The sequence below is a fragment of the Grammomys surdaster genome, unplaced genomic scaffold (assembly GCF_004785775.1).
Source record: "Grammomys surdaster isolate TR1022 unplaced genomic scaffold, NIH_TR_1.0 126091, whole genome shotgun sequence".
NCBI lineage: Eukaryota > Metazoa > Chordata > Mammalia > Rodentia > Muridae > Grammomys > Grammomys surdaster.
The window spans coordinates 873,039-885,486 of NW_021620899.1; the positions used below are offsets into that span (position 1 = coordinate 873,039).

The 12,448-nt window shown below is 39.1% G+C and overlaps 1 protein-coding gene across 2 annotated transcripts in view; it reads left to right on the forward strand.

The window, feature by feature from the left end:
* Positions 1–12,448, forward strand: part of Umad1 (UBAP1-MVB12-associated (UMA) domain containing 1) — a 531,474-nt gene that overhangs the window by 380,983 nt on the left and 138,043 nt on the right. For both annotated transcript variants that reach the window (XM_028755973.1, XM_028755972.1), the window contains exon 2: positions 976–1,075. In XM_028755973.1, the coding sequence (XP_028611806.1) occupies positions 994–1,075 (82 nt within the window). In that variant the 5' untranslated portion in view covers positions 976–993. The remainder of the gene's footprint in view (positions 1–975; positions 1,076–12,448) is intronic.

Here is a 12,448-nt window from a genome sequence, read left to right on the forward strand (position 1 = left end):
GGGAGGGAGGGAGGGAGGGAGGGAGGGAGGGAGGGAGGGAGGGAAGGAAGGATGGATAGACGGAGAGAAGGAGGGAGAAAGTGAGGAAGGGAGAGAAAAAGAGAAAGTGAAATTACCAACTGTTTTCTGACAACAGCTAATAGTCTCCTTTACCGTTTATTTGTATTGGGCTTAGTGTCCTTCCTGGATCTGCAGCTCTGGTCGTGAAAACCTGCACACATCCTAGAACACTGCTCAGCATCTCTGGGCTTTTCCTCAGGTTAAATGTTAGGCTGGAATTTATGAGAACCAAACTTTGAAGGCCTTTCTACACTTAGGACTCTTCTTTCCCTTCATTCTTTGCTCAGAGGGCCTGAGGCCGGGTCCTGACACCCTTCAGTCTTTATCCCAATTGTTTTCTAAGGGTTTTCATTTATACAACAAGACTATGCAAAGATGTGGGTCATCAAAACCAAGAGGGGAATTTGGGGTTGGCAGTAGTATATAATGGGTACAGTACCATGGCCTGAAGCACGGAAGGGGTAAAGGGTGTCTGCAGCTCCTGCCTTCCTTTTCTTTGTAAGTGGTTTTAGCTTTATGATGTTTCAGCTAAGTATGGCAAAAAAGAAGCCTGGACAAGTCTTTTTTTTTTCCCTCCCCTCAAACTACTGTTTCTTCTGTGGATGGTGAAATTCTCTTGATTCAGGTGTTATCAGTTGATTTCAGTCTGTCATAGAGTGTTTTCCTACATGTTTTTCTGAATCTTCAGAAATTGAAAGAGGTTGCAGACTTTCAGGGCACAGATTTTAGACTGTAAACAGATCTATCTTGCTTTATACCTTCTGTCCTTTACTATCTAGAGGACGTTTGATGCTTGTCAGTCTGGCCATAGGATCCTTGCAGTCGTTATTGTGCCGCCTTTATGACAGCTCCTTACTGAGAAGAGCAGGATTTTGGTCCCATCGGAGCTGACCTTACTCTGAATGTCTGTTTCAGATAGCAGCAGCAGCGGCTATGTTTCACTTCTTCCGAAAGCCTGCAGAATCCAAAAAGCCCTCTGTGCCAGAACCGGAAGCAGATGGATTTGTCCTCTTAGGTGAGTCTTTAAGAAACAAAATTCTAAGTAGATAAATTATTTTTAAAAATTAGTTGGTAATGATACTACTGGCTTCTAAACTGTGTCTTCTAATTTCAGAGTAAGTTGTGTGAGACTGTTTCTGTGACCCTTCTCTGTTGCAATGTCAGGAGTTTGTGTCTGACAGCCAGCAAGGCTTTGTTAGTCCCAGTGAGAGTTTCTTGAAAGCTGTAGTATTTTGTTGCTTTTACCCTTAACAACTAAACTTCAGAAAAACCTTTAGACCTCTTGGAAACTCCTGCCTTCTGGAGGCAATATACTTCTCTCACAGGACCTTATTCCAGCTAAGTCTGGTTTTCCAACCACTGTTCTGTATTTGTATTTTAAAAGTATCTATAAAGTTAAGAATTATGTAAAGAACTTTGCTCAGGTTTTTTTTGTTGTTGTTGTTTTGTTTTGTTTTTGTTTTTCCTTTTGTCTGTGCATACTTAGAGATAGCAATATTCCCTCTGACCATCACTCATTTAAAGAACAGGACAGTGACTCTGCAGCAGCAAGCTCACATACAGTTCCTAGAGCTGTTTATGTATCTTTTTACATGTACCCCTTCAGTTGCCAGCATGTAATATCAGAGACAAGATCCACCCATGGGTGAAGTGGCTCTCCTTTTTATACAGTCTCTGTTATCGTGTAGCTATCATTGACCAGATGTTTCATTGTTTGCCTTACAGCTGCCCTAGTAGGTGTCTACTTTGCACCTGTCTTAGCAGATGAAGTCCACCTGGTGTGGCCTGCCTTTCCTAGTCTTAGGAAGACTGGCATTAGAAGCATCTTTGACTGAGACTCCGAAGTCTCACAGGCTTCCTGATTTGCTATTTCATGAGGGAATTTTCCAAGACTGTAATGACTCTAATATGCTGGGTACCAGCTGTTCTGCCTGCTCTATCCCCACTCTAATGGTATGTTTTCTCAAAAGCTGACACGCTGTGTTTTGAGCAAGTTTTCCCAAGACCATCTTGGACTGAGGATGATTGATGTTGTCCCTGGGACCATATGTCTAGAAGTTTGACACTCATAAAGAGGAATCGATTCTGTCATAATCCTAGAAAAACAATAAAATATGTAGTGTAGTTGATATGATCGTACACTTTGTTCAAATGACCCAATAGCTATCAACCTAGACCTCCATGTTTCTCAGGAGCTGAGACTTGGGTCTGGTTAGCTGGATTTGATTTTAAATGCAGAGTTTCCAGTTTCATTGATTTTTATTGAAGGAAAAACAACAACAAAAACTTTGTATACCTGGTGTTCTGTGGGCTTTGTAAGCTCTCTTGAAGTTCAATGCTGTCAGTCGGTGTGGTGTCTGCTCTCATTCCCTGCCTCATTTCTCTTTCCATCTGTTTCGTCATCTCACATCTTCCGCAGAGGCACTGCACAGGTTTACAGCTAGGTAGAGATATGAATACTGAGTCCACAGGTAGAACCTTGGAGCTGACAACCTACTAGGGTTTCTAGCCTTAAGAAGTTATTTAGCCGTCCCAGGTGTCACAGAGCATCTTATCACTACTTACCCAGTGGGTTAGTGGGAACCAAATGCACATAAAATACTTAGACTATCCTGTAAGTAATGTGGTACTGTCACCAAGTACCGAGCATTTCATTTTCCAGGTTCTTTGCTGTGCATGAAGCAAATTTGGAATGAACCTGGTTAATCGGGTGCCAGCGCCTGTCTTTTTAGTCGCTGTACTGTTGCAGTTTTAAAGTGCTGCACTGTCAGCATTTCATTTCTTAAATTGTTTGTTGATATAAAAGCAGAGGCATATGAAGTTGTGACACACTGTTGACAACATGGTGACTGTAGATAATGCTAATGTTCCGCACATGTATTGGAACATGTATTCTTCCATGAGCTGGAAGAAAGAGTTTCAGTGTTTTCACCGTGTCCTCAGTTTTAGTCTAAGCCATTAGTGATAGTGTAAGGGTCCAGGTTCACCGAACCTCAGACTCAAATAGTATGTAAACACAAAGAATACTTTATTTTGCAGAAATCCAGCATGCTGGGTGTTGTGTTAGAATCTCGGCTTGCATCCAAACAGACCACATTGAGCCAATACAGTTCCAGGTGGGGTTTATTGTGGGGGAAGAGGGCAAAGGTGGCGATGAAATGAAGGGGAAACAGAGAGAGGGAGGGGAGGTCAGAAGGGTTTGCCTTTTATTTGGGTTGTGACATAGTCGCTCACAGGTAAAGATGGTAGGTGAGCCAAGTGGATTCTAGGAATGTATGGCAGTTGCCATGGTAACAGATGCATAGGTCTCTGTCACCTATGTATGATGTCACTGGGTTCAGAGATGATCTGTCACGCTGGTACTGTAAGGCCCCTGGAGTGGGGAGACCCCCACTCATTCCACAGGAGATTATGGCCATCCAGAATCACTCGAGACCGAACTTGCTGCAAACCGCCAAAAGGCTTTATTTCTGGATTTCAGTCAGCAGCTGAGGCTGAGGCTCACAAGGGGAGCGTCGACCCCGAGGCTCATGAGCAAGGGGTATTTAAAGGAAAAAAACGCAAACCAGGGGGGTAAAGGGGGAAATCAAAAAAGAGGAACAGTAGTTAGTCATAAACCAAGGTGGGGAGTGGGAAACATCCTGTACACATTTTTCTCAGGAATGTGACCTTAACCTAGCCCACTGTGGTCAGTCGTTTCCTGGAGTATCTTGATCAACCTGTATTTGTAGTTCTGCTATTCTTTGTCGGATGACCTGTTGCCCCCTGGCTAATTCTTTCTTCGGGTGACCAGCTAGTTCCTGGAACTAGGCCTGTGAACCTGCCAACCTTAATTCAGATGAGGGGGTCTCAAGCTTCTCTATGAGTTTTTATATCCTTACAGTACCTGATACCAACACTAGGACTCAATCCAAGATGGAGACCCCAAAGTGAGGGATTTAAAGCACATTGGGGAATTCTGGGGTAGGTGATCTTTATCTTGCTCTACCTCTAGGGATGTTCCAGAACCCAGTGGGGGCTGGAAACTGTTGCTGAGGAAGTATGGAAACTGCTACTGACCCATTATCCTTGCCTCAGCTCAGGTGATGGACAGCTTCTGACTAGCTGCCTGAAGCCTGACTTGCCTGGACTTGCCCAATTCTTAGTCCTAGGCAATTTGAAGCCTGTCATGGAATCAGCTTAGCCTTCTCAATAGCTTAAGGCTAAAAGAAAAAACCAAAAACCCTGAAAACATTAAATTGTGTACTTTACCTTTTAAACATGAAAGTACCTTAAAAAAAAATAAAGGAGAATTTGGCTTTGTATTACTGCTCATTAAGTTTGGCTCCTAATTTGGCTACCTCACTGTTTACTGTCTGAAATTTGAATAACTAAAATATTTTAAAACTATTATATAGAACTATCCTCCTGGAAGTTGAAGGCTCATAGTACTAATGTTTCTGTAGTAAAAACATCATTAGTATTCACAGACTTAATCGACTTCACTGATAAAAATTGTAATCATTACTAGGAATTATTGTATTATCTTTAAAAAATATAATGGCAAACTTTAACATTTTTTTCATTGTGGTAAGCTACCTGTTTTGTCATTGCCCCGGCCCACAGCCGATTCTACCAGACCCTAGGGAAGGAGGCAAAAGAATGAAGGGACAGGAGACACAAAGAATGAGAGCAAGTCTGGGGTTCTGATCAAGCTCTGCAACTTTAATTTCAGGGGCAGGTTATAAAGACACAGCAAAACGGGAAGTTTAGGCAAGGGTCATTGCCTAGGGCTATCCCACTATTGAATCCTCCTTGTCTGAGACCATCCCACTGTCATATCCTCATTGCCCAAGACCATCCCACTGTAGTAACCGGCTCCCAGGAAATACCAGGCGTTCTTTGAGTTCCTGGGACCTGAGATCCAAACAACGTCCTTTCTTAACCTTGTACTGACTAGGCTTTCCAGAACAGCAGGTAATTTCCTGAGTTTGGCTCCCAGCAGTCATGTCATTCTGTAGCAGTCTCTTTATGTAATATTTACTTTAGTCTCAGGGCATACCATATGAAAACACTTTGAAAAGATAAGTTCAGTCTATTTTTTCATAATTTTATTGTTAACGTGGTGCCATACTCACATATTTTGGAATATGTACTAGTTGCTTTCCTGTTGCTGTGAGAAAATACTACAGCTAAAAGCAACTTATAAGAGAAAGATTTTCGTTGGGCTTCTATTTCCAGAGGACTAGATGTTCATAACAACTGGGACAGTGTGGGAGCCTGAGGCCAGGTCAAGAAGCTGAGGGATCAGAACAGGAACCAAAGAGAGAGCTGGAAGGCAGCTGAAGCTGTGAACTCAAGCCCCCCACAACTCCTCTAGCAAGGGTTGCATAACATCCCCAAACATACCACCTACTGGGGACCAGTGAGCCTGGGGCTACATTGTCACTAAAACTATTCAATATATATCCACATAAGACTTTTAAATTAGCATCTGAACCAGATACATTATAGGAACAAAAATGCTTGGATTTGTTTTCTTATCATCTGGCTTCTCAATGAGAAAGTATATGACTTAGAAACAGTTTCCTGCCGGTATGGGGTATTCAGAATTGGTTAGATCATCTCCTTATTGGCCTCTAGAACCAGTTTCTAAAAAGGTCACTGTCAATTACACCTGAAAATGGCACCCCTCTCCTTTTGTTTTCCACCTGAGAATCCCTTCTCCTTTAGCCTAGTACTCCTGCTTAGTGTTCACTTGAGATTTCAGGTCCAGGCACAACCAAGGCACTTCACCTGATAACAGGAGTATCTAGAGTAGTAATATACAACTAATTAGTTCATGTTTCTGTAAAGCCTCTTTTCTTTACAAGATTCTGAAGTTTTTGGCCTTTGTAGATTGTAGAGCATGTAGAATAAGCATAAAGTAAGGGGAGTGGGGTCAGTAGAAAAACATGCTTTCCCTTGTGTAACCAGTTTGTATTCACAGAAGAAGGCAAGAGTTCATTCAGTAATGAAGTTGAAGTAATCCTCCAGGGTACTCAGTTTACACAAAAACAAATTGCAGTTTTCCTTTGCATCACTGGGTGGCGATTTTTCACAGTCTTGTGCTACTGTTTAAAAATCTAGCGAGCATGGCACTGTTTGTAATTACCAAGGCCTTCTTCTGTTATGACACATTTAATTGTACTTTTAACACATTATCTTTAAGTTGATTACAAATTTACTAGCGTAATGTGCAACCTCGTAGTTATTTTAAATTAGGAAAGGGTTTTGCCTAGATGTTGGCAGATAATTCCATCCAATACCAAGACAAAGGCATGCATTAGCTTATTATGTTAAAGCAAAAATAGAATATAAATGAAAAGAAGTAATGTAGATTATTGTCCCTGCCTCCGCTAATATTGTTGACCAAATATTGAATATAATTTTAGAGGAGGCAGAATGAAATTGGGCAAGCAAACTATCACAGAGACAAAAAGAATTGGACTGCAGTACAGCTGAGTCCCATCTCATTCTTCAGTATATGCAGGCATTTCTTAAAGTAGGCCACAAGAGCTCTCAGTTTCCTTGTCATTGAAACTATTTTAGAAATTCATAGTATGGATTTCATCTTTAAGTATTAATATTGAAGTACATATCTTAGTTTCCCCCTTTTGTGTAGCTTAAGTATTAAATTAGAGTTTATTGGCTGTCTTAAAGATTCTTTCCTACTATATTCCTTATTCTAGGAATTAAAGCATGTACATATACTTAGTAAGTCTACCTTATTTTTATTTAGGACTTTTAAAACGTATTTTTTCATCTCTATGTTTTTCTCTCTTTTTTTTTTTAAATGAAAACTTAGCTGTGTACAATGAAAATGTACATCCACAGAATGGGAGATAGTAAGTAACTTTAATTCTATGTGGAGCCAAAGGCTTTAATTGTAACAGCAAAACTAAATAGGTTTTCATTGTGTGCTTCAAAAGCAAATGCACAGGTCTTAAAAAAGTATTCATGGATTTAAAAAATAATTTGTTCTTGTCCTTGTATAGTTATAACCAGAAAAAATCAAATATATTTAATTTAACATAATGATCTCTCTATATTTTTACTCTTGACCTTTAAATTCCAAAGCAAATGTACGAGGATTTTTCATTTAGCTTCATTAGATAATGAAAGTTATTTCCCCAGCTATGTGTAAATGATGAAAAGTTCACATTATTTGTTACTTAATTCTGGTCTAGTTGATAATCCAACAGAGTTTACTCTCTGGAGTTCGAGGTGTTGTCCCTATTTGGGGGTGTGCTGACCTTCCTATCTTTATGATGTATAGAGCAAAGGATTAATTATATAGGATATGGAAGAGATGCTAACTGTACAGGAAGGAGAGCAAACTCTTGTATTTTAAACAATCGTAGGGAAGCTATTCATTCTTTCTGGGGCCCAGTGGATTGGTTGACTCAAAGGTAGTTTAGGATTCTCCCTCCTTCATCTATTTATAATCCTTCCATTAAGGCATCGCTTGGAGAGTATGCTGGTATCGGGCCCGTCGATAGGTTCTGATTAAATGGGCTGTGTGTTTGGTTGAACTACTAGGGGTAGCAGTTTTCCCCCTGTAGATGAGTCCAGAGGGTACACAGGGCTAAGGAATACTATAGCTTACTCACTATAGCTTAGAAATTGTACACTATCAAATAATATGTTCAGACACTTTGAGAAAGACCTCATAAATCATGAAGTTATAGTTTCTCTTCTACTTCACTTGAACCATAAACAAATAACAAAAGGCAGTTGAGACCACAAACATTTTGGCTAACCAGAATTCTAGGAAGGAGCAGAAAGCAGCATAATTCTAATAAGTGAAGTCCATCTATACATGTAATAAATTTGGAAACAGGGTTTTTTGTTTGTTTGTTTTGTTTATTTTTTTCAGGTGAACCAAGCCCAAACTATACAGGAACTTAACTGGAAACCATAGTAACTTGAGATTCTCTTTAAGTTCTGTTATTTAATGCTTTATTATGTCAATCAAACTGTCATTTCAGTTTTATTTTTCTTTTCTATGAAATGTGGATGGTTTCATGATTGCCTCATTATCTTGTTGGGTAAAATGAAAGTATAGGGGAAGAATCTGAAGAAACACTTTAATTTGTTGGCTAATTCTAATCAGCTTAGGGTTATCCTTAGCCATTTAGGCAAAACTGGAAAGAAAATTGTAGTAGCTTTACCAGTGTTTGGAATACCACAGGCTCAGTGATTGATAACGAACAGAAATCTATTGACTCACCTGGAAAATGGAAAATGGGAGATGAAGGGCCTGACATTTGATAAGGGACTTCTTGCTGTGTCATCCTGCTAGAACAGCAGAGGGAAGGCAGCAAAATAGCAAGAAAGCACTGAACTTAGCCATATGTAAGGAATCTAGTCTCATAATGTTGTGATAATGACATTAATCCATCCTTGAGGGTAGAGACCTCCTGGTAAATCTCTTCTTGAAAATTCTATCCCATAATACTGTGACACTATTCCATTTCAACATGAACGTGAGAGGGAACAAGTGTTTCCTGATCTTAGACCAGTCTGGAAGGCCTCCCTGCTTATAATATGATCACTGCTCAAATCCACTGAAAGTTGAAAAGCTTAGAGTCTAATTGAGTAAAGAAACTTGACTAAAGAATTGAATTCTGCTGCCAGGCCTTGACAATCATTTGGAAAGAGTGCAGGTCAGGACAAAGCACTTGTCTTGAAGGTATATGGCTTGGTGGCTGGAGAGATGACTCAGCAGTTAAGAGCACTGGGTGCTCTTCTGGAGATCCTGAGTTCAATTCCTAGCAACCACATGGTGGCTCACAACCATCTATGAGGGGATCTGGTGCCCTCTTCTGGCCTGCGGATGTATATGCAGCAGGGCACTCATTCAACAAATAAAATTTAAAAAAGAAAGAAAAAGTATATGGCTTTTCAAGTGATCCCAGCACTGAGACATACAACTATTCTTTTCATCAGGAATGATATATAATTTTATGGCATATACACATCATATTGTTGATGATATTTTTACTATGTTGAGTCAGTGATTTACAGGAATCATTGTAAAAAGTCTTGGAATTCTAAGTCAAAAGGTTAAGCTCCAAACTTATGGACTGACTTCATTTTATTTCTGGAGCCTGTCATTTTCAGATACATAATAATACAAGTTGAAAATATGCTTGTCAGCACCAAAGGAAAACTGGAAACCTTAAATAGTTTGGTTAAAGATTACTTGAGGAAATTGATAACCGTGACAATCAACTGTTTTCAGCAGTTATTATTGTATATCAGTCTGGGGAGCCAAGTGGAATGGTCTGGAAAGACCCTGCAACTATATGCTAAATTTTTTGGGAAGAGAATTTGTGCTAGGAGCCTCAGATTCTCAAATGTCAGATACCCTAAAAAATGCCAAGAACTATAGTTCTTGGAGATGCTAGTTTGCTTTATTAGCCATTTGGGCTGTGCATTCTGTTAGACAGCTCTTTGTTCCTGTTAACAGGTATCCGAGAACTCAGTTCTGAAAAGGAAAGGTTGTTGGGTTCACATTTTTGGAAGGATCAGTCCATACTAGGCTCTCGTATTGCTTCAGGTGGGTAAGAACACATGTTGGAAGAAAAACACCTTCTAGCTGGAAAGTGAAAGAGAGGAATATGGAGTCCAGGAGTCTAGTATCTCCTCCAAGGACATAAGGACCTGCTAGTGAGCTGGATGAGAAGCTAGACTCTTAACGCCCTGATATTCCAAAGTCTTTACTTTATGGGTCTCTGAGGGAGACTTAAGAACCAGACTCTGGTTTTGTTTGTTTGCTTCTTTGTTTTTAAGTTAAAATCACCACAGTTTTACTTGAATTATATGCATTATACTCTAATGATTCTCAAAATATCACATTATAGTGAAATTTTTAAATGTAATGATAAAAATTTTATCTTAAAATATTAAGTATTCATTATAAATTGAGCTATACATTTTAATATTTCTCTATTAAAAAGTAAGAATGAAACCGGTTATATAATAGTTTTTAAGGCTAAAGGAATCTCAGGGATAATTTTCACCATTTTTGTTTGATAGATGTTCAAAGTAAATGAAAAAAAATACACACACACACACACACACACACACACACATATATATATGCTTGCTAAGAAACATCTGGTAAATCTAGCATAGAGCTGCCTAATTAGGAAAGAATGCCCAGATTGCATCTGAACCAGTTATAGTGGGAATGCTCTCTGCATTGTGAGATGTGTCTTTCTTACCTGTAGGGCTCTTTTCATGGCTAAAGCTGGGTTAAATATATCACCATAGAAATTTAATTATGGTTTGCCTGTTATAAAAATATTCTAATGTATCCAAATACATTTTAGTATTCTCAGTTCCACTATACTTAAATGCTTTCCTTCTTTAAAGGTATGCAATTTCTCTCAACTCCTTTTCAGTCTCCAAGGTTCCAGGACCTTGAAGCATGTAGGGTTCAGTGTGGTACCAAATGGTATTTCTCAAGTCGTGTTTTGTAGACATCTTCCTGAAGCCAGGGAGAGGCACTGCCAGACTGAGTAAAGGGGGTCTCCTCACAATTCTGGGACCAACAAGGGTTGGCATTTCAGGCTTCTCATTCTAAAATTCTCTACTAGGTTTAGAGAAAAGCAACAGTAACTTGGCAAGCAATGCTTCTGCAGACATGGTGAGTCGACATGGCTCCAAAGGCAGCCACTTACCAGCAGCCAGTGTTGACTCATGTGCTGTTCTTTTCTTCCGACATTTGTATTATGGCCTTGATTTTATATGCTGTTTTATAAACTACACATTGAAATAAATTGAACACTAATTGAAATTTAAAACCAGAACCATTGATTACATAATTTTTAATGTACTAGTTACTGATATAGTGTAAGAGAATTTCATAATGTTCTGCACATTTGTGAATACCTGACAGTATTCACTGTGTATAGAGATTGCATTGGAGAGGCGAAGATGGACCTTTTGCTGTTTATTTTCTTTACCATCTTACATATTTCAGGTCTCTTTCCTGGATGAGATGCTTCCCCTGATGAATGAGAGAGGAAATCAAGCTTTTGTTTCTTAAAGGTTTTTTTTAAATATAGTATTGCGTTTTACTGATATTCTTTTATATATTTAAAAAGATTGAAACATTCTTCATTTGCCCTTGTCTCTGTTAGAATACCTTGATGGTACTGAAATGGACACACACACATATGTATTTGTATTTATATATGTATATATACTGAATTCTTTTTCAGGACATCAATAAATCTGTATATTGGCAATATATCAATTTAGCTTGACTAGTAGTTCCAGCTTGTCCCTTATTAAACTTTTACTAAATTTCTCTTAAAATCATAGAGAGGAAAATATAACCATAACAAAACTTGGGACTGGCAGACAGGTAGAATCTTGGGGTGAGTTTGGCTGAGAACAAACTAGCTGAGCTTTCAGATTTGTTATAGCAGTGGTTCCCAACCCCTTTCTTGAGACCCCTTTCACAGGATCGACTAAGATCACTGGAAATATCAGATATTTGCTTTACATTTCATAACTAACAAAATTTCAGTTATGAAGTAGCAACAAAAATAATACTATGGTTGGGGATCACTACACTATGAGAAACTGTGTTAAAGAATCACAACATTAGTAAGGTTGAGAACCGCTGTGATACATTATTGAGGCCTGCATGATAAAACCCTAGATTGAGGGCTGTTCTTCTGCATCCTTGGACATCTGTTCTGAGACAGAAGAGGGCATTCTGTTCCCTAGTCTTCTATATCTCCTAACATCATTATCTCTGAGGGCTCAATTTAGCTCCCTAGGTTTTTTATTGGAAATCTAATTGCCAGTGATACTAGGCAATTAGATCAGAGAGATTCTGTCCTCAAGGTTGAATTAATGGTGTAACTGTTTGGAGTAGATCATAGAAATGGATTCCTGATTATTATGGCTTAGACATATTTTAAAGATCTTTTTAAAAATGTGTGCAGATGTTTCACCTTCATTTATGTCTGTGTACCACATGCTAGTGTGGGGCCAGCAGATGCTAGAAAAGGTAATTAGGTCCCCTGGAACTGAAGTTACAGGCAGCTGTGAACTTCTGTGTGGGTGCTGGATATTGAATCTGGGTTCTCTGTAAAGCAACCAGTGCTCTAACTGCTGAGCCATCCTTCCAGCCCCCAGTTTGGACATATTTTGATTCCAAGAATAAGATAGATTTTACTGAGAAGCAATGGATCTTTAAGGGGCCTGATAAAAGAGATTGAGTCGAGGCACCACCTCCAGAGAGGATTAATGCTTACCTTTCAAGGTGCCTACTCTAGGACCAGGATATTTACTGTGAGAACAAATTAGTATAAAGAAAATTTGGCTTTGTCTGCTTTCTTTTTTC